General features: G+C 54.0%; 2 protein-coding genes across 2 annotated transcripts; one reads left to right on the plus strand and one right to left on the minus strand.

Annotated features, from left to right (window-relative positions):
- The first annotated feature begins 14628 nt into the window (after window positions 1-14628).
- Window positions 14629-15765, plus strand: RPS21 (ribosomal protein S21). Its single transcript, XM_049777156.1, has 6 exons — window positions 14629-14702; window positions 14874-14938; window positions 15036-15099; window positions 15219-15290; window positions 15583-15638; window positions 15720-15765. Exons 2-6 carry the CDS (start codon window positions 14889-14891, stop codon window positions 15727-15729), a joined length of 252 nt encoding a protein of 83 aa, XP_049633113.1. The 5' UTR covers window positions 14629-14702; window positions 14874-14888; the 3' UTR covers window positions 15730-15765.
- Window positions 15766-15846: 81 nt separating this feature from the next.
- CABLES2 (Cdk5 and Abl enzyme substrate 2) lies at window positions 15847-21106 on the minus strand. Its single transcript, XM_049777145.1, has 10 exons — window positions 20733-21106; window positions 18431-18502; window positions 18266-18358; window positions 17962-18039; window positions 17760-17868; window positions 17518-17683; window positions 17261-17364; window positions 17058-17164; window positions 16627-16831; window positions 15847-16544 (listed from the first exon to the last, which is right to left on the minus strand). Exons 1-10 carry the CDS (start codon window positions 21104-21106, stop codon window positions 16404-16406), a joined length of 1449 nt encoding a protein of 482 aa, XP_049633102.1. The 3' UTR covers window positions 15847-16403.
- Window positions 21107-22363: the final 1257 nt, after the last annotated feature.

The following is a 22363-nucleotide window of genomic DNA, read 5'->3' on the forward strand; positions in this document are numbered from 1 at the left end:
TTCTGCCCTGTCTGTGAGGAGAGGGCCCCCGTGCCATCACCCCCTTACAGAGCCTTGCCCCTGGGGTTTCTAGTTCTCTACTGCCCCTCTGCCCACACTGGGCCTTTTGGGAACCCCCATGGAGCCCAGTTGGGGCTCACCTTGCCTCTGTCTAACTTCCCCCTCAGTCCAGTCCGCTCCATGTTCTCTGCCCTCCCAACCCCCATCCAGAACCCATTAGCACCCAGCCTCCTGACCTCCCACACAGTGTAGACCTTAGATAGAGTTCGGGGGACCGCAGGCCACCAGCTGTCTCCAGCTGTCCCCTGAGGATGAGTCTGGCTGGGGTTCGACTCCCAGCAAAGGAAGGCTCAGCTGATGGCCAGAGGAGGGGCCTATCCCACCAGCTGGCGCCCACCTGGACTTCCTGTCCAGGGCCATGACCTCCTCACCACCACCCCTGAAGTTGTGGCTGACTCAGGGCCCTCCATGGGGTCTGTGCTGTGCAGAGGTCGCCTCACCCTTACAACACCCAGGCCCTTCTGAGGTGGGCCTGCATCAGGGCGGGTGGGGCAAGCAGAAAGGCCACCCAGCCGGCTCAGCTAAGGGGGCAGGGTGGACCCCAGCTGGGGCCCCTCTTGTGAGTGGGAGCAGCGGGCACAGGCCTGCCCGGCTGCCTTGGTTCGGCATCCAGGAAGCCGCCTTCGCTCGATACGTCCCTGGGAATGTAAACACTTTCTGTTCCCTGTGCCAGGGCCGTCTGCCCAGCCTGGCCCTGCACTGAGTCTTGCCCCGACGTCACCCCTCAGCCCAGCCTGCCTTGAGAGGGACCCCCAGTGGATCTTGAGAACTGGCTCTAACTGGCCACTCACCTTTTTGGGGAGGGAGACAAAGGGTGGAGGAGGATGTGACCCTGGGTTGATCCCAGCCCTGGCCTTGTGCCTAGCACCCCAGGACCCGGGACCCTAGAACCCCCATGGCCATCCACCCAATGCCCAGATCCATAGCAAAGCTCCTGGCTGAGCTTATCTGCCTAACAAGGTATCTGGCCCTGGGAAGCCAGATCCCACCTACCTCCTCAAGCCTATCCACCCATCTGCCTCTGCCCACCCAGGGCGAGGACTCTGACAGGCTTGGGGGTGCCGCAGGCCTCCAGGAATTCCCCAGCCCTCCTGCACTCCTGCCTCCTCAAGCTACATTCCTGAGTGATGTGGGGAGACCAGGTCCCCATTAATCCCCCCACAGCTCTCCTTGGCTTCTTTCCAAATACCCATCAGGCCTTGGGGCATGCTGGGCAGGCTCTTTCCTGTGGGTGTCTGTGTATCAGAGAACCCTCCAAGGTTGGCGCCACCCCCGGCAGTGGTGCCAGGCACTTCTGGGGTGGCAGCAGTCCCAATGGGGGCACTTTCCCTTGACCCAGGGCCTGCTGGAGAGCATCTTTAGCTGCTATTTGTTGTTCTTGGGCCTCACCTGGCAGTGCTCTGGGCTTACTCCAGGCTCTGTTCTCAGGGGTTGCTCTTGATGGACTCGAGGAACTATCTGGGGTACTGGTACCATGTGCAAGGCTAACCAACACCCTTCCCACTGTGCTATCACTCAGCCAGCAATTTCTTTCTGAAAAGGGGGCCCCCAAACCAGCTTCAAGACCTCCATGCTCTTCTGGAAGACACACCTGCTTTTCCAGGCACAAGAAGGGGCTTGTCCCCATTTCTGGGTGGCTGAGGACTGTGCCCTGGGGCTGCCTAGTGACACCCTCCCTTGAGACCTCCTGATGGTGGGTCACAGAAGAGGGGCACAGTGCTAGGAAGAGCACCTTCCTGGGGTGTGGGTCAGAGGTCAGCCTGGAGCCAGCAGTAGGTCTGGGCAGAGGTCAGGGCGCCCAGGGCTAGGGAGGTGTGGCTGCTTTGACCTCAGTACAATGGCGCATTTAGGAATATTTTGGGCCCAGCATGGGATACTCTGTCGGGGGAATGCCTCCTTCTGGTCACTCAGGCTAGCACTGTCTGGTCATTAGGGCCTGGTGGGGACCACCGGGCAGGGCCCCTGCCTTAGGTGGTAATCATGGTGATGAAAATGATGCTGCTGACAGCGATGGTGGAGAGTGGTGATGGAGGGTGATTGTTACAAAACAGCCCTTAAGATGGCCTTGGATTGTGGATGAAGGCCCTTGTTCTTAGGCCCCAGCCATGTGGCTCCATTCCCCCATTAACCGGCGGGTCTGGGTCCAGGAAAGTGACGGGTATTGAACTCACTCACAGACGGGCTTCCAGAGAGATAACATCTTTATTGCCCTGGCCAACAGATGTGGCTGCTAACCATTTACGCATACCATTCTTTGCTAGCCCTGCATCTTACTTCTTTCATCCATGTCACCTCCAACCTCCATCCTGGCAAAAGACCAAAAGCCCTCAATCCTCTCTGGTCAAAGCCTTATCTAACCTTTCCAAGACTCCTCCCAGGAACGGGCGGGGTCTTGCAGGTAAGATCAAGTTACCTGGGAAGATTGGGGGGATGAGGCCACAGGTGATGATGAGGATGATGGGGAGAATGATGATGAAGAGGATAATGGTGGTGGTGGAATGAGAAGGAGATAGTGATGGCCTCTGAACCAACTGAATGCTGTATCCACCCTGATTCCTGAATCTGGGCCAGCCTGTGCATGTGGGGGGCCCACAGCCCCTGTCCCAAGTAGGGGTGGTAGTCATGTCCTCATTCATCCCAGTTTGTGTCCCTGAAACAGCAGCCAGGGGACAGACAGGTACCCATCTCTGAGACTTTCTAGAGGGTATGGGGGATGTGGGAACCTTCACCTACTGAAGGGAGGCTCACTGGGACAGTGGTCAAGTACAGGGTGTTCCTGGCCCCCTTCCCAGCCCCACCAGGTCTCTAGACCAGGGGTTTCAAACTCTCGGCCCGCTGACCATTTGCAGCCCTCCGTACAACATTTTGTGGTCCGTGGCCGGCCTTTAAATATTGCAATATTTGTGATTATTGTCTTACCAAATAATCGCAATAAAAATCGCATTAGTGGGGCCGGGAAGGTGGCGCTAGAGGTAAGGTGTCTGCCTTGCAAGCGCTAGCCAAGGAAGGACCGCGGTTCGATCCCCCGGTGTCCCATATGGTCCCCCCAAGCCAGGGACGATTTCTGAGCGCATAGCCAGGAGTAACCCCTGAGCGTCAAACGGGTGTGGCCCAAAAACCAAAAAAAAAAAAAAATCGCATTAGTAAAAAAAAAATTACATTAAACATTCACATACCCCGAGCAGTTCTGTTCGGGGTATGCAAATGTTTAATGCAACTTTTTGCAATTTTTTTCTTACTAATGAGATTTTTTTTGTGAATATTTGGTAAGTGAATAATCGCGAATACTTTGCGCCTAGCACAGACGTCCTTTCCGCTGCTCCTGCCTGCTGTTCCTTGCATTATTGGAGGCCTAAGGGAGAGAAGTTTATTACAGAATTAGATTTTGTCATACTTCATCATGACTTCATCAATGCCTGCAGTGAAGAGAAAGATTGATGACGAGCACAGACAATTTCAGGAAAAGTGGGAGACGCAGTATTTCTTTGTTGAGCACAGGGGCATCCCTACATGTTTTATTTGCTCAGAGAAATTTGCAGTGCACATGGAATACAACTTGAAATGCCATTATTCAACTAAACATGCTGAGGAATGTGCAAAATATCAAGGAAATGAGAGAGCCAAGCGGGTTGCCAGTCTTAAAGCATGTCTAATGAGGCAACAAGATTTCTTCAAGAAAGCAACCAAAGAGAATGTTGCATCAGTCGAAGCTAGTTACATGGTTAGTGAGTGATTGCTAAGGCAGGGAAACCATTACAGAAGGAGAGTTTGTTAAAAAAATGCATGTTACAGGCTGCAAGTATTATCTATCCGGAAAAGAAAGGTCAGTTAAGCAAAACCAGCCTTTCTGCCAACACTGTGGCAGAGCGCATTTCTGACATGTCAAGTGACATTTATCACCAACTGTGTGAGAAAGCCAAATGTTTTGATGCATACTCAGTTGCTCTTGACGAGGGCACAGATATAACAGACACTGCGCAGCTCACAATTTATGTCCGTGGTGTTGATTGCAATTTTGAATTGACAGAGGAGCTGCTCACAATAATTCTAATGCATAGCCAGACCACCTCTAATGATATATTTTGGCATCTGTGTGATGCCATTGAGAATGCAGGTTTGCCATGGAAGAGGTTTGTTGGAATAATAACAGATGGAGTGCCATTGATGACAGGGAGGAAAAATGGACTGATGGCACTTGTTCAAAAAAAAACTTGAAGAGGAGGCCATTGCTCTTCACTGCATTATCCATCAGCAGGCCCTTTGCAGTCAATGCCTGCCATGTGACAATGTGATGTCTGTTGTTGTGAAATGCATCAACCAAATCAGTTCCAGGGGCTTAAAGCACAGGAGGTTCTGTGCTTTTTTAGAGGAAATGGAGTCAGAATATGAAGATGTGCTCTATTTCACCGAGGTATGTTGGCTCAGCAGGGGAAATGTCCTGAAAAGATTTTTTGAGTTGAGAGAAGAAGTGAAAGCTTTCATGGAGAAGGATGGGAATGCTGTTTCTGAGTTGAGTGATCACAAATGACTCATGGACTTAGCTTTTCTTATTGACATCACACATAAGCTGAATGTACTAAACAAGATGTTACAAGGCCCCGGGCAGCTTATCAGTGCTGCCTATGACAGCGTGAGAGCATTCTCCACAAAACTTGTATTATGGAAATCCCAGCTCTCTCAAACAAACTTTGCTATTTCCCAGCATGCAAAGAACTTGTGGATGCAGGCATACCATTCAGTGGTGAGAAATATGTTGATGCTATTTTTAAGCTAGAGAAGGAAATTTTTTTTTTTTTTTTTTGGTTTTTGGGCCACACCCGGCGGTGCTCAGGGGTTACTCCTAGCTGTCTGCTCAGAAATAGCTCCTGGCAGGCACGGGGGACCATATGGACACCAGGATTTGAACCAACCACCTTTGGTGCTGGATCGGCTGCTTGCAAGGCAAACGCCGCTGTGCTATCTCTCTGGGCCCTAGAGAAGGAATTTGATCACAGATTTGCAGACTTCAAAAAGCACAGAGCCACTTTCCAAATTTTTTGTGGACCCCTTTTCCTTTGATGTGCAAGATGCATCTCCTGTACTACAAATGGAGCTCAATGACTTGCAATGAAACTCTGATCTCAAAGCCAAGTTCAGGGAGATTAGTGGAAAAGCAGACATGCCTGGGCAATTTTTGAGAATTGCCCCCCAGCTTCCCTGAGCTTTCCTGAATGTTCAAGCGCACCATGTGACTTTTTGGGAGCACATATTTGTGTGAAAAGTTATTCTCCACATTGAACTTCAATAAGTCAAAGTACAGGTCTAGACTTAATGATGATCATCTTCAAGCCATACTGAGGGTCTCAACTGCTTCCTCTCTACAGCCAAATGTGGTTCAGATTTGTGAGAAGAAGCGCTGTCAAGTCTCAGGCAGCAAGAAATAGGCAAAAGATGCCATGTTCAGAAGAACTGTTCGTGATCTTCACTCAATGTTCTATTCATATTCAGAAGAAATAATTAAAACTATTAATAATGATGTTTGAGGACTTTTTTTTGTGTGTGTGTGAAATCCCTTATGCGGTCCTGCCTCCTCCGATTTGCCTCCTGCGGCCCCCAGGTAAATTGAGTTTGAGACCCCTGCTCTAGACCTTCCCTCCCAAGGGATTCTCTGTGGGAATCTCAGTGCGGGGTCAGCAGGGGAGAGGGCATGTCAGCCGGAACCTTGCCCAGCACTCTCAGCGTGGCTCTCAGGCGCCCCTTAGTGGCCAGTCGTGGAGTGCAGGCATGTCCTCTTAGAGGTCCAAGTAGCCCAAACTCATGGCATCTTCCATCCCTGTTTGTATCTGGTTTTTACAGATTTAGGTCTTACATTTAGGCATTTGATCCATTTGGAGCTAGTTTTGTCTTTGGAAGCTCTGCCCACTGTTTTCAGGGATCTCTTCTTTTTTTTGGGGGGGTGATACTATGTTGTATTCAAGGTTTACTCAAGGATCAAGGGTTCAGGGGGCCAGATATGCTTCCTGGAATTAGACCTAGGTCAGTCAAGACAAGCAACACTTTTTTTTTTTTTGCGGGGGCACACCCAATAGTGCTCCGGTTACTCCTGGCTTTAAGCTCAGAAATCACTCCTGACAAGTGGGGGACCCTTGGGATGCTGGGCAACAAATCCAGATCAGCCATGTGCAGGGTAAATACCCTTTCCTTGTGCTATTGCTTAGGCCCCAAGATCCAACTTGTTTTTGTTTTTGTTTTATTTTGGGGTCACACCTGGCAGCGCTCAGGGGTTACTCCTGGCTCTACACTCAGAAGTCTCTCCTGGCAGGCTCGGGGATCATATGGGATGTCAGGGTTTGAACCGGGGTCTATCATATGTTGGTGGAGTGTAAGGCAAATGCCTTACCGCTGTGCTTACCGCTCTGGCCCCTGAAACACTTTTTTGTTCATTAATTATCTTATGATTCCTTTTTGGTATGTGATCCAATTTTTGTAAAGGGCCACCATTTTTGAGTGGGGGGGTTGTTTTTGAACCACTCTAGGCTGTGCTCCTGGGTAACTTCTGATTGAGTTCCTAGAGGGATGATTCCTGGTGTTAGGTCACACCCTGCCTTTACCCAAAACAAAGGTGTTCCCCCAATTTTCTCTTTCTGCTCACCATTCTGCTGACTTATAAAAAAAAAAAAAAAAGTCCATCTGGACAGGTACTTTTGTCTCTCACTGATCTTCCCCCTCCTGGTGAATTTGTGTGGGGGGGGTTGGACCACACTCAGTGATGCTTAGGGGTTACTCCTGGCTATGTGGTCAGAAATCGCTCCTGGCTTGGGGGACCATATGGGACACCAAGGATCGAACTATGGTCCTTCCTAGGTCAGCACGTGCAAGGCAAAGGCCTTACCACTGCACCACCACTCGGGCCCCTCCTGGTAAATTTACACTGGTTTAATAAATAAAGGTCAGTCTGGCTTAATGAGCAGAGAGACCATGAGGTGAGAAGCCAACTGGATTCCATAATTCTCTCCTGACTGGCTTGGTTTATTATTATTTTTTATTTGTGGGGTTTTTTTTTTGGGGGGGTCACACCCGGCAGTGCTCAGGGGTTCCTCCTGGCTCCATGCTCAGAAATTGCTCCTGGCAGGCACGGGGGACCATATGAGATGCAGGGATTCGAACCAATGACCTTCTGCATGAAAGGCAAACGCCTTACCTCCATGCTATCTCTCCGGCCCCACTGGCTTGGTTTATTCATTCTTCATGACTACCTGCTTCAGACCTACTCACCTGGAATTGGAAATACAGTGCGTGGAGTGCTTTCACAACGTGGGGTGATTTTACACTCTGGGATACTGGGGATTGAACCCAGGTCAGGCATACACACTAGGAGAGCACCTTAATGCTATGTTCTCTCTCTTTGTGTCCTAGGACTACTGTTTTGATTTTTCTATTTTTCAGTTTTCCTTGGTGGGAGGGGGTTCCCATGCAGTGCTCAGGAGCCCCAGGGATCCTGGCCTAGTTAAATACCAGGTGTCCTATCAACAGGTCCAGGCTTTGTTTGATTTTTTTTTGTGGGGGGGGTCATACCCGGCAGTGCTCAGGGGTTACTCCTAGTTCTGTGCTCAGAAATCGCTCCTGGCAGGCACGGGGGACCATATGGGATGCAGAGATTCGAACCACCATCAGTCCTGGATCGGGTGCATTCAAGGCAAACGCCTTACCACTGTGTTATCTCTCCAGACCTTTGCTTGGATCAAAAGTGGGGCCTGCACAGGCTCAGCTTGTGGCTCTGGCCCTTCAAGCTACCTTCCTGACTCCTTTTTACTTATTTTGGGGGGGCCAAACCCAGCAATGCTTAGGGGTGAGTCCTGGCTCTTCACTCAGGAATTACTCAGGGAACCATATGGGACACCAAGGATTGAACCCAGGTTTGATCCCCGCATACAAGGCTTCCAGGCTGTGCCATGGTCCTAGACCTTCCCCTTTTTATTTAGCTATTGTGGGATACATACTAAGCAAATCCTGCAGTGCCAAGGATCAGAGCAGAGCCTCATGAACTGTCCCCACTCAATGACGTTCTTTATGGTAATTTTGGATCACCAGGAACTTCCTAAGTTGACAACAAACTATCCTGAACAGCTCAGATTCCATCACAAGAGCATAAAATATCCTGCTCTATGTGACCAACCCAGATGACTCACCCCTGCCTCCTTCCTCCTGGTCAATGTGAAGGGGCAGTGCTGCTGATGGTTTACAAGGGACAATGTGGCCTGTCATATGCCTTAACTCTGGTACTAGTTTCATGGTTCCCCCCAAATTAAGTTGAACCAGGGTTTGACTGTGTATAGGGCAAGCCCTTTGTCTTCCCTGCTGCTCTATCTCCTTTTTTTTTTTTTTTTTTTGTGTGAAAAAAAATTTTTTTGGGGGGGTCACACCCGGCAGTGCTCAAGGGTTACTCCTGGCTGTCTGCTCAGAAATAGCTCCTGGCAGGCACAGGGGACCATATGGGACACCAGGATTCGAACCAACCACCTTTGGTCCTGGATCAGCTGCTAGCAAGGCAAACGCTGCTGTGCTATCTCTCCGGGCCCGCTACTCTATCTCTTTAGTCCTTCACTCTCTCAATTTTGACTGATGCTTTGGTTATCAAACACTGGTCAGCCATGTAAGAACAAATGCCCTAGCTGCTGTGCTATTGTTGCAGCCCCATGGACTGATACTGTCTTTTGTTTGTTTTGTTTGGGGCCATACTGGCAGCGCTCAGGGGTTACTCCTGGTTCTGCAATCAGAAATCACTCCTGGTATGTCACGACCTCTGTATAAGGAACCCTAGCCTAGAGTCCATGGCTAAAGGAGGGCACTAAGCTTAAAATGCCTAAGTGTACCCACAATTGACTGTACCCACAATTGTCATGAGATGTTTAAAGTTAAGGGAATATTGATAGAGGTCATGGCATAAATTCGCCTCTCTCGTTCGAGACATGGTTTTACTAACATCCTAAGGACATCTCTCTGAGGCCCTCTAAAGATCACTCAGACTTCTGTAAATCAAACTGTTTCCTTTCCTAGTGACCAAGTAAATGTGCTGAGGCCGGGTTATTCCAGGCCTTCCTGATCAGTATAGGAATGCTATAGGAGATAAGAATGTGAAAATTAGGAAAGAATCCGAGCATCCGGTCCTAAGCCATGGCCACTTGGTTTTAAAGATAATCTTTGCATCAAAACAAAACCCAATTTAGGCATGCAGTAAACAGCCACATGAATGATCCCCTGGAAAACAGGAACTGGGTATTCAAGCCACAAAGCTGATTCAGCACACTTAGGAGACTTTGAGAAATTAGGGTATTGTTAAATCCTAGACCTAGGCCATAAATAAGTGATGTTTCTGGTAAAAGATCAGTAAGTATTGTAATCATTGTATTAAAGAGGATATCAATGAATTCTCTCTTTTTGGGGGGGGGTTTAAAGCCACACCCAGTAATACTCAGGGGTTGGTTACTCCTGGCTCTGCACTCAGAAATCGCTCCTGGCAGGCACGGGGGACCATATGGGATACCAGGATTCCCGGGTTGGCCGCTTGCAAGGCAAATGCCTGACCTCTGTACTATCTGTCCGGCTCTGATGTCAATAAATTCTATAGAATGTTTTGATGATTATCTATTCCTCACAGAAGCCACATGTTTTCCTGCTATGTAAGCTATTGAGCACCCCCTTCTTCCTTGCTAACTCAGAATGACTTGCTAAAGTAAATGTATAAAAACCATGCTCGGGGCCGGAGAGATAGCACAGCGGCGTTTGCCTTGCAAGTAGCTGACCCAGAACCTAAGGTTCAAATCCCGGCATCCCATATGGTCTCCCGTGCCTGCCAGGAGCTATTTCTGAGCAGATAGCCAGGAGTAACCCTTGAGCACTGCCAGGTGTGGCCCAAAAACAACAACAACAAAAAACAAACAAACAAACAAACATGCTCTTTGAATGAATAAACAGGCTAGATCCAAACTCCTGTCTTGGTGTGAGGTCTAGTCTCAATCCGCTGACTCCTGTGCCCGCTCTCCTCGAGGACCCCACTGCTGTTCCTATGTCAAGCAGCTCCTGCCCAGCCCCTAGTGGCCCATTGCACTGGCAGGCTTGGGGAACTATATGGGATACTGGGCATCTAACCCAGGTAGGCTGCGTGCAAGGCAAAAGCCCTACTACCGCTGTGCTATCTCTCTGGCCCCTGATATTGTCGTATATGCCAAAAGTGGAAAAAACCAAACAAAAACACCTCTCTTTCTCTCCCTCCCTCCTCCATCTTTCTTTCTGTCTCTCCTCCCCTCCTCTCTCCTTCCTTCCTTCCTTCCTTCCTTCCTTCCTTCCTTCCTTCCTTCCTTCCTTCCTTCCTTCCTTCCTTCCTTCCTTCCTTCCTTCCTTCCTTTCTTTCTTTCTTTCTTTCTTTTTTTTTTTTTTTGGTTTTTGGGTCACACCCAGTGGCACTCAGGGGTTCCTCCTGGTTCTACACTCAGAAATTGCTCCTGGCAAGCTTGCAGGACCATATGGAATGCTGGGATTTGAACCACCATCATTCTGCATGCAAAGCAAATGCACTACTTCCATGCTATCTCTCCGGCCTCACTGGCCAGGTCTTGATTTCAGCATCTGATCTCATTAGGGATAGTGTACATTAGCTTCTGTCCACTCCTCCCTGGTTGCAGGTGGCCAGAGTCAGAGGATCACCAGGGGGCACAGACTGCAGGGTTGCTAGCACAGATGACCAGAAGGAACTATTGGGGCGAGGGGTAGTACCAGTTCGGCTGCCAGTCTGAGTCTCTCTGCTAAGCTGCCTGGGCCCTTTGAGTCCCTCTGAGCCCTTTGAAGATGTGCCAGTTACTGGCTCATCTTGTTTCAGTAAGCAGAAAAGTGTTTCTGCTGCTTTTATCATCTTTTGATTTTTGGAGCACACTCGGCGGTGCTTAAGGCTTACTCCTGACTCTGCACTCAGGGATCACTTCTGGTGGTGCTCAGGGGATCGTATGCAATCCTGGGGATCTAAGTGGGGTCAGCCGTGTGCAAGGTAAGCACCATTTCCCATTATACTATCCCTCTGGCCCATTATTTCCTCTTGATCTCTCTTTTTATGTTTTGTTTTTGAATTTTTTGTTTTGATCTATCTTATCATCAGGTACTTTGGAGTGAGCTTCATGTGCCTTGTCTTAAGGATGTTGATAGCCTTGCGTGTGTGGGTTCATGATTTTTTCTTTTTGGCCACACCCAGTGACACTCAGGGGTTACTCCTGGCTTTGCAGTCAGAAATTGCTCCTGGCTTGGGGGACCACATGGGATGCCAGGGGATCGAACCGCTATCTGTCCTAGGTTAGCACGTGCGAGGCAAATGCCCTACTGCTGTGCTATCGCTCTGCCCCCTGGGTTTACAACATTTTAATCATATTTGGAGAAATTGGATCAATTTGCTTTTTCTTTTTTTTTTTTTTTTTTTTGGTTTTTGGGCCACACCCGTTTGACGCTCAGGGGTTACTCCTGGCTATGTGCTCAGAAGTCGCCCCTGGCTTGGGGGGACCATATGGGACGCCGGGGGATCGAACCGCGGTCCTTCCTTGGCTAGCGCTTGCAAGGCAGACACCTTACCTCCAGCGCCACCTACCCAGCCCCATCAATTTGCTTTTTCAATGTTCCCCCTTTCTGGGGCTAGAGAGATAGCATGGAGGTAAGGCGTTTGCCTTGCATGCAGAAGGTCGGTGGTTCAAATCCCAGCATCTCATATGGTCCTCAGAGTCTGCCGGGGGCGATTTCTGAGCATAGAGCCAGGAGTAACCCCTGAGCGCTGCCAGGTGTGACCCCTCCAAAAAAACATTCCCTCTATCCTATCACATATGTCAGGCAAAATGAAATGGTCCTGAGTTCATTCATATTTTCTAAAAAGTAATTTTCTTTTTGTTTTGTGTCTAAGATTAAGCCCAGAATCTTTTTTTTTTTCCTAGCTATCAGAAGCCCAGAATCTTTTTTGTTTGTTTGTTTTGTTTTGTTTTGTTTTTGGGCCACACCCGGCGGTGCTCAGGGGTTACTCCTGGCTGTCTGCTCAGAAAGAGCTCCTGGCAGGCACGGGGGACCCTATGGGACACCGGGATTCGAACCAACCACCTTTGGTCCTGGATCATCTGCTTGCAAGGCAAACGCCGCTGTGCTATCTCTCCGGGCCCAGAAGCCCAGAATCTTAAGACATGCAAAGCAGTCTGCAGTCCACTAGTGTGCTTTCTTGTCACACAGCATTCTTATTTTTTCTCTCATTTAGGATAGTTTCTATTGCTCTATCTTTCATTAAAATCTTTTCCTCTTATGGGGGGGGTGGTGGGACACACCCGGCAATGCTCAGGGGTTACTACTGGCTCTGTGCTCAGAAATCGCTTCTGGGAGGCTTGAGGGACTATATGGGATGTTGGGGATAGAATCTGGGCCTGTCCCAGGTCAGCCACATGCAAGGCAAATGTCTACTGCTGTGCTATTGTAATTATTCTCCTCCTCCTCCTCCTCCTTCTTCTTTTTTGGTCACACCTGGCAGCGCTCAGGGTTTACTCCTGGCTCTATGCTCAGAAGTCGCTCCTGGCAGGCTTGGGGGACCATAAGGGATGCCGGGATTCGAACCACCATCCTGCATGCAAGGCAAACGCCTTACCTCCATGCTATCTCTCTGGCCTTAATCTTTTCTTCTTGAGGGTTTTTTAAAACCATTTTCATCCCCCGTGCCTGCCAGGAGTGATTTCTGAGCACAGAGCCAGTAGTGACCCCTGGGCGCTAACAGGTGTGACCCAAAAACCCAGAAACCAAAAAAAACTTAAAAAAACATGTTCATGGGCTCAGAGAGATAGCACAGTGGCGTTTGCCTTGCAAGCAGCCGATCCAGGACCAAAGGAGGTTGGTTCGAATCCCGGTGTCCCATATGGTCCCCCGTGCCTGCCAGGAGCTCTTTCTGAGCAGACAGCCAGGAGTAACTAACCCCTGAGCACCGCCGGGTGTGGCCCAAAAACCAAAACAAACAAACAAACAAACAAAAAACAAAAAAACATGTTCATTTCCCTAACACAAACATATACACACATATATTAGAGGACTTATCTATATATGGCTATAGATTTAAGATCATATGGGGATACCACTGGGGTTGGAACCTGGGACAGCAGCCTACAGAAAAGGTCTTATACCCATTGTTTTATCACTTCAGCAGCAGTCTTAAGCATATTTCAGATCAAAGTTGAGTAACCCACACATATGTCTTTGTTGATTTAGGTAAATTAATAATATTGGGTTCAAAACGACGAAACTTATACTTGAGCAAATAGGTCTGTGATTATTATACTCGAATGAAAATTTTTCTTTATCTTTTAGTTTTGGGGTCACACCCGGTGGTGCTCAGGGGTTAGTCTTGGCTCTATGTTTAGAAATTACTTCCAGGGACTGGACTGATAGCACAGCGGTAGATTCGTGGCCTTGCAAGCAGCCAGCCCAGGACGGACCGGGTTTCATCTCCGGCATTACAATAGGGTCCCCTGAGCCTGCCAGGGTGATTTCTGAGTGCAGAGCTAGTAGTAATCTCTGAGCGCCGCCGGGTGTGACCCAAAACCAACTGGACATTTTCTTGACCAAAATATGTTAGTTTGAGGTGGACATATTTTCCTTCTTCTTTGGCCTGCACCCACTAAAGAGTTTCCCTGCCCAAAAAGGGACACCTTGTTGTGATGGGAGCTGGTCATACTTTGCATTTCTATGAATCTTCCTCAGCTCCTGGAATTCTTTTCGGGGACTTGGGGAGCCAACCAGAGGGGTCTTCGCAGGCTGTGCCACTAGGGAAGGCAACCCAGTTGTCCTGGTGCCAGGCTAAAGAAGGGGTGGGCATCAGGCTGGGGAGAGAGCACAGCGGTAGGACGTTTGCCTTGCAAGGGGCCGACCCAGGACCAACGTGGTTCGAATCCTGGCATCCCATAGGGTCCTCCTGTGCCTGCCAGGAGCGATTTCTGTGCGCAGAGCCAGGAGTAACTCTTTTTTTTTTTTTTTTTTTTTTTTTTTTTTTGGTTTTTGGGCCACACCCATTTGACGCTCAGGGGTTACTCATGGCTATGTGCTCAGAAATCGCCCCTGGCTTGGGGGGACCATATGGGACGCCGGGGGATCGAACCGCGGTCCGTTCCTTGGCTAGCGCTTGTAAGGCAGACACCTTACCTCTAGCGCCACCTTCCCGGCCCCCAGGAGTAACTCTTGAGCACTGCTGGTGTAGGCCAAAATCCAAAACCCAGAAAAAAGTGGGGGACACCCAGAGGATGTTTTATTTTGGGGCCACACCGTGCGGTGCTCGGTGGTGGTTGGGGGGAAACCATAACTGTCTTGACCTGAGCTCAGGTTTCAAGCCTGGCCTGGCTGGGCTCTCAGCGGGGATCGAACCTGTACCGTCCGGTCCTAGTAGTAGGCGGATGGGCCCTATGCTAGAAGGCTCCGCCCTCCCGAGCGGTTGCCGCGGCAACAGGCACCGCCCATCGCCGCCGGAAGTGCGCCTGGGCTTCTGCGCGCAGGCGCGTCGCCCGTGACCCGGAAGAGCTCACCGAGGTCCCGCCTCCGCCAGCGATCACTTCCGGGGCACGCGGCTCTTTCTTCCTTTCCTCGCTCGGAGCCCATCGTGGACGCAGCAGGTCGGCCGCGCGGGAGCGTCGCGCCGGGGCGGGAAGGGTGGGACGTGGGTGGCCATCCCCGGCGGGGTCGGGGCTTCACCAGGGCGCGGGCCGGGGCGCGTGGGGGACTCGCGGGGTGTCTGGCGCTGCGGGCCTCCACGCCACGCGGCCTTGCCTGGCTTTGCCTTGCAGCACGCGCCCGCCGCCATGCAGAACGACGCCGGCGAGTTCGTGGACCTGTACGTCCCGCGCAAGTGGTGAGTGGCGCCCCAGCCCGCCCCTTCGCCTCCCCCCTGCCCGCGCCCCGATCCCTCTCGAACTTGCCCCCAATCTTCTCCCGCGACACCCCCGCAGCTCCGCCAGCAACAGGATCATCGGCGCCAAGGACTACGCGTCCATCCAGATCAACGTGGCCGAGGTGAGGGCGGCCAGCGGGCCATCATGCCCTCGCTTCCCCTCCCCTCCCCTGGCCACTTAGCTCAGCCCCGAGCGCCAGGGCGGGTCCCCCTGACTCTCAGGTCCCCTCGCTTCCTCCAGGTGGACAAGGTGACCGGCAGGTTCAACGGGCAGTTCAAGACCTACGCCATCTGCGGGGCTATCCGCAGGATGGTGAGTATCGAACGCCAGCCCCCTCCTGCGTTTCTTCTTTTGGGGCACCCCCAGCTGCACTGGGGTTACTCCTGCCTCTACGCTCAGAAATCGCTCCTGGCACGCTCGGGGGACCCGATGGGATGCTGGGGTTCGAACCACGGTCCTGCATGCAGGCAAATGCCCTACCTCCATGGTCTCTCTCTGGACCCCCATCCTGCTTTTGCGCGTATCCCGAGGGAATGGATCCCAGGCTGCCTCCCCTATCGACGTGGATGTGCTCACAGCCCCCGCTTGTTGGCTTGCTTTGCAGGGCGAGTCGGACGATTCCATCCTCAGACTGGCCAAATCTGACGGCATCGTGTCCAAGTAAGCCTAAGCTGGCTTCCTGGGGGTGGGGGTGTGTGGGTCCCCTCCCCTCAGCTGCTAACTGCTTCTTCTCTTTCCCAGGAACTTCTGAGGGAGTAGTGCAGAACCTCACAAATAAAAGGATGTTACCCTACCCCTACCACATGTGTGCGTGTGTGTGTCCTGTGTGCCTCCAAGGGTGGAGGGTGGATGAGACACAGGCGGGAGGTGGTAGAATTTGCGCCTTTACTTCTAACACAGAAGAGTCTCTAGACTAGAGCCAGGTGGCCACTAAAACATTCATTCATGTGGGCTGCATAAATAGGGGAGCTTCCAGGCTCCAGGGAACTGAGCTGTAAACCAGAGGGGTGACCAGGCCCACTACCATCAGCAATGCTAGTGCACTGAGGGCCTGGCCTCCCTCCACACGGGAGTTCAGGCCATCTGGGAGATAAATAAGAATAGGGTGGTGCCTGGAACCTACCACCCCATAAGGAGGAGATCTTGGTCACTTTGGGGTCTGTGACCCCCTTGCACACTGAGCAGTTTGGGGTGGGGAATGCCCAGTTCTGATCCCTTAGCCCCAGGCTCTTGCAGTATAGTATTGCTTAGGTGTCAGCCAATGGACAGGCTCTGGTGCCTTGGCAAGAGGCCAGGATGGCCACACGGGGTGGGTCTGGGCCCATCTCACAGTGACACGGCAGGGCTATGACCACCTATCAGCCTGGGCCGCAGGACAAGGGCTCTGGACTGGAGCAGGGGCCAGGGAGGGGAATCTGAGGGCAGCTAGGACTGCTGGGTGAGGCGGCGGTAATGAGGTAGGACCTGGGGCTCTGGGAGGTAGAGGGCCAGTTCCAGGGCCACCAGCACAGTGAACTCAAAGCTGATCAGGTCTCGGCGGTTGAAGCGGAACCTTTCTTCCAGCTTCTGCAGGGTAAGACAGGATGGTGAGGGGTCTGTATGTGTGTTATCAGAGCAAACAGTGACCCTGCACCTGCCTGGGACTCACATCAATCAGCAGCTTGACTTCATTCTTGCGGAGGTCACTACTGATCTTAGCGGCCAGCAGCACACAGGCGCCCGCACACAGCTTGCGGTTCTGCTTGTGGAGCTTCCCCTGCAGCACCAGCTTCTCAAAGTACACGTAGGCCATGGATACAGTGACAGGCTCCAGTCCACACTCCGCTGACAGGCTGCGCATCTCCCGCTTTAGACTGTGGGACACCAGCCAGGCGATGATGGGTTGGGTGGGGTGGGATGATGGGCCCAACCCCCGAGGGGAAGGTGCCCCCTAGTTGGGAGGCCAGACAGCTCTGCCCCTTGGGGCAAAGACGGGCTTGATGAGCCCGGTTATCTAGTGGCAGAGGTGCCCGTGTGAGGGCAGAAAGGGATGTTTGGGGGACCCCAGGAAGGCACCATCAGTACAGCTGCCCTGCCTACCTCCGGATCTTGCTCAAGGTCAGCCGGATGTGTGGGAACTTGTCCCGGAAAGTCTCGTTCATGTCCTTCTTGAGGTCTGAGGGCTTCACGTACTCAATGACTGTGGTCTGTGTACACAGGCAGGGCTGTGTGAGCTCTAGGCTGGATGGGTATGGCAGGAAAGGAGCTGACAGGGTAGGCAGGCAGGCGCTTTGGCCACTTACCATGTAGGATGCAAAGATGAGGACCCGCTTGTGCTTCCCGCACGGCCACTGTGGGTCATCCAGGAGGTTGGGGTTGTACTCCAGGGTGTCCCCCACGTCACTGCCTGCAAGCATAGAGTACTGATCCTAGGCCGGACTGAGGAGGATCGGTCAGGCGGAGGGGGGAAGGGGGAGGTCCTGGCTAGACCATCCCAGGTGAATGTATCCCACAATTCCCCCAGGGCTGGACTAGGTGACTTGCTGGTGAGAGGCCCAACCTAACTCCGTGCTGGCTGGCACCGCCTTGATGGAGGCTGGTTTACATCTGGATGTGGGCAGAGTCCGGGGGCCGCTGGACCGGAGCTGGGGCGGCAGGGCATGGCTATCGGTCTTGGGTGCCACTAAGGCGTTGGTCGGGTACAGGAACTTGGCGTAGGATACAATCTGCAAAGTTGGGTCTCAGGTGGGGCTGTGGTGCCCCGGGGTCTCCCTGCCCCATGCAAGCCCACCTGGCTCTTACCTTGCCATCAGCTCCCAGCTCCACACCTTCCAGCTCCAGTACCATCTCGGAAGCCACAGCTACGCCACCCGAGGGATGCCGCTGCTTCTGACTGTCCACCCGCAGGTCACTGCAGGGGCACAAGGCTGCTGGGCTCTAGGTTGCAGGAGGGAGCACCCGAACTCCCCCAGGCCATGTCACTGCATTTCCCCAGGCCCCTCACCTGATACGCTGGCCCTCTCCATAGGGCAGCACCGAGAAGGCGGCACAAAGGGACCGTCTGGCACAGATGAGCACAATCCTGCGAGCCAACATGAAACACTCAGGACAGGCCCCTCCGGGGAAGGTCAAACCTTGGGGGCATCAGGGCCCATCTGCCAGAGTGTCTAGGAGAGGATGCTTGTCCTTGTCCTAGGCACCCCTGGTCTCTGTAGAGAGGGTACTGGGGGAGATTCCTCTCTCCGGACACCCAGGGCCGAGCCATGGTGCTGTGCCTAGATGCTCATGGAGGGGTGCCAGCATGGTACCTGCTGTTCTTGGTGTCGTATTGCCTCATGTTCTTGATGAAATGTGTCTTCTTCAGGCCCTTGTGCCTTGGGGAGCCCGAGCTGTGCTTGGTTCTGCAGGATGAGACCCGTCACTCTCCCCTCTGGCCTGAGCAGGCAGCCAAAGCGCAGCCCCCCGGCCAGTACCTTGGACCTGAGATGCATCCTGTCACGTCTTCCAGAAACTCCAGGGAACAGTGCTGGGAGGTTATGCGCCGCCTGCAAGGAAGGCAGTGAATGACTCTGGGAGGGATTGGCCCTGGCTTGCTGCCATGCAAGGCAGGCGCCCCTGAGGCTCAGCGCTGGTTCAGACCCTGTAGAGATTGATTCTCTGCCCCCCAATACTCCCCAGTTCTCAGCTTGCCCCACACCCTGAGCATCAGGTGGTGATGTTGGTGGGCACCTGCCATCTGCCAGGGAGGGGCTGGGTGACATGTGACAAGCCTGTGGCTGGCCTAGACCAAAAGGGCTGCAGACGGTGCGAGTGACCAGAGGTGGGACAAGGACAAGATTGCAGGAGGAAGTCAGGATAGTCAGTCAGTGTGGTGCAGCTGGATGGCCAGGTAGGCTTCATGAGGAGACAGACACGACCCCCAGTTCCTGGCAAGGGAGCAAGTGGCAGCCTGGCTATGAGGTCGTTGAGGTCTCAGGGAGGCACCAGAAGGTACTGCTGCCCACTGCGTGTTCCCATACCATGGCATCTGGTGGCACAGAGAGACTCAGTGCCTGCTGCAGGCCACATAGCACAGCAGGGGTGGTTGGGGCCCCTGCAAGGCCAAAGTGCTTGAACTCTTCAAGTTTTCAAAGAGCTGTGAAATAAGCAGGACAGAACTGAACAGCCCGCAAGGTCAGTGCCCAGGGATGTGAGGAAGCAGGACCGAATCAGGGCTCAGTGGGAGACAGGCTGAGGACCAGTAGGCACAGGGGCTCAGGAGACACAGAACAGGAGAATGCAGGGCCAGTATAGTTCCCAGTTTGGAGGAAGGTAGAAGTGGGGGGGGGGGGGGGGAGATTGGACAGGGGAATGTAAGGGGAGGAAGGCAGAAAGGGGAAGAGAAGCATAGAAGGACAGGGAGAGAGGAGGCAAGAAAGGGGAGGAAAGGAGGTAAGGGAGCACCGAAAGGACATAGGACTGGCCTTGAGAAGAGGGCACCAAAATTTTACAGGATATTGCAGCCAGAAGAGGGGAGGGCGTATTAGAGACAAAGGAGCACCGCAGAGGGAAAGGAAGCCCAGTGGGCAGCCTACTCATTCCTCAAGTGACTTCCCAATGGGGATGCTAACGCCCAACTGGGGCTTATTTCTGGCTCCCTTCCATAGCACGGGGCACCCCTGGGTAACAAAAGGCACCGGCTGAGGTTTCCACACTCCAAGCTTAGGCGAAACCCCTGGGAAGGCTCCCCTGAGGCCCAGTGAGTCCTCTGAGAGTGGCTGCACTTCAGATCCAGGGCTGGACAGGGGTCCCGCCTGGCTTGCTGCCCACCCTCCCAAGCACCGGGGACCCCATCCCACAGCTGCTCAGAGACCAGGGTGTGGATAGGAAAAGGGAGACAGCTTCTGCCCTTCCCAAAGCCCCAAAGTGTCTAGGGCGGCCCTACTGGGAGTGGCCTCAAAGGACAAGGTTGAGGTTACAGCCTGCATTAGGTACTCAGGGCTCAGCCAAGTGCCTGGAAAGGGGCAGGGTGCACATGGCAAATCCCCTTTTCCTGTGCATGTTCCATTTCCAGCACCCTCGAAGCTTGGAGAGGCCACAGGCCCTGCATGAGGGCAGACCAGCCCCGACTGTCCAGCCCCCTGGCCACTCCTACTCAGAACTGTGCTAAGTGACAGAAGTCGGATGACAAGTGTGTGCTGGGGTTGGGGGCCAGCCTGGGGTCTGGGGGGTCCTGGTCCTTGGGGGGTCCTGGTCTTGGGGTTTGGGGGGTTTAGGAGGTCCTGGTCCTGGGGCTTTTGGGGTCCTAGTACTGGTATTTGTGGGGTCCTGGTCCTGGAGCTTGGGGGTCGTGATCCTGGGGTTTGGGGTCCTGGTCCTGGGGTTTTGGGGTCCTGGGCTTGGGGGGTCCTGGGGCTTTTGGGGTCCTGGTCCTGGGGTTTGGGGGTCCTGGTCCTGGGGCTTGGGGGGTCCTGGGGCTTTTGGGGTCCTAGTCCTGGGGCTTGGGGGGGGGTCCTAGGGCTTTTGGAGTCCTAGTCCTGGGATTTGTGGGGTCCTGGTCCTGGGGCTTGGGGGGGTTCTGGTCCAGGGGTTTGGGGGGTCCTGGGGCTTTTGGGGTCCTAGTCCTGGGATTTGTGGGGTCCTGGTCCTGGCAGGGGCGTCAGAAACAGCCTCGGGAGGGACAGAGGGGGTGCGTGGGTGCGGGCGGGCGCCCCCCAAGCCCCGGGGACGCGGGGTGAGCGGGGCCGGGGCGGGTGCGCGGACAGGCGTGCGCTGCCCGTGGTCGTCCGCGCTCACCTCTGCCGGGACCCGTCGAGGCCGAGGCCGAGCCCCAGCCCGAGGGCGGCGTGCGCGGAGGCGGGCGCGGGTCCGGGCAGGCCGGGGGGCGCGGGGGGCGGCGGGGGCGGCGGCGGCGGCGCGGGGGGCGGCGGGGCGGGCGGCGCGGGGGGCGGCGGCTTCTCCCCGGCGGGGCCGAGGCCGGCGGGGCGGCCGTCCAGCGAGATGTTGCTGAGGAAGAAGAGTGCGGCCTGGCGGCGCCGCGAATCCCCGCGTCTCCGCGGTGCGTGCGAAGGGGCCCGAGCGCCGGACGCGGGGCCGGGGGCGGCGGCGGCGGCGGCGGCGGCGGCGGCGGAAGCCGGGCCCGGGGCTCCACCCGCCGCGGGCGCGGCCATGCTGGCACTGGAGTGCACCCGCGCATGCGCCCGCCCTCGCTTCCTATTGGCTACGGCGCGCCTCCATGTAAATATTCGACTGTCCATTGGCTCTTGCGGCTCACGGGCGGGGCTAAGTCGGCTCCCCCGGGTCCTAGAGGCTCCCCCGAGTGTGTTCGGGCCTTGCACCTGCTTGTCCCCGCGGGGCCTGGAGCGCCGAGCGTGTCGCGAGTTCGAGTCCCGCTTTGGAAGCTTCGCCGCGCGGTGTCCGTCTCTCCTTCCTGGACTGCAGGGCTTAAATGCAGCCCCAATGGGACCCCTCGGACCCGGAGTAGAGGCAAATCTCTAGCAGTGTGAGCTGGGTCGACAGGTGGGGATCAGATCAGAGAAGCCCCGGGTTGCCCTCCAGGAGAGCCCAGGGCACAGGCTGGGTGCAAGCAGTGAGGACTACTGGAGCCAGTTGGGTCCTGGGGGCTCGGATTTAGGGAGGTGTGGGGACCCCGCAGCCCAGCTGTGCCCCACTATGACTGGTGGGTGGTCCTGAATCAGCTGGGCAGGAGACAAGGGACAAGGGTGGGATGATCCGTTCCCTGAACATTGGGGTGCTGGCAGTTGGGGGTTGCACTAGTTCTCAGCCTCTGGATTCAAGTGCTGAGTGTGCCCTGGAGGTCTGAAAAAAGGAGGTTCCCTTAGTACTTACTGGTGAGGCTGTGAGGAGTGGGCAGATGCAAGGAAGGCGGGCAAGGAACCGGCAGCACAGATGGGTGAGGGAGGGCGGATGGGGTCATCTGGCTGGGTGCTGTGCCAAAGGGGTCTATGTGTTAAGGGGACCCAGTAACTTGGGGGGGTCCTTGTTTTTTGTTAGTGTTTAGGCCACACCGACCATGCTCAGGAGTTCCTCCTATCTCTGCGCTCAGAAATCGCTCCTGGCAGGCTCAAGAGACCATATGGGATGCAGGGGATGGAACCGGGGTCCGTCCCAGGTCAACAGAGTGCAAGGCAAACGCTCTACGCTATCACTTCAGCCCTATGGGGTTCCCTGTTTGTATAGAAGCTCTGGGCCCTCTTTTGGGCCAGTGTCAGTGGAACTCTGAGTTGCAGAGTCTTGGTGCAGGGCTCAGTCTTGCAGGCTGTGGGGTCTTTTCCCTCAAGCCCCCCACACAGGGACACAGAGACAAACCAAGCCTGGCCTCAACCATCTCTTCTGTTTTATTCATCCCAGATGCACCTCAGCACCCTGAGGTCGCACACCTCTTTCTACCCGGCACTCAGTTTCTC

This window comes from Suncus etruscus, chromosome 7, assembly GCF_024139225.1.
Source record: "Suncus etruscus isolate mSunEtr1 chromosome 7, mSunEtr1.pri.cur, whole genome shotgun sequence".
NCBI lineage: Eukaryota > Metazoa > Chordata > Mammalia > Eulipotyphla > Soricidae > Suncus > Suncus etruscus.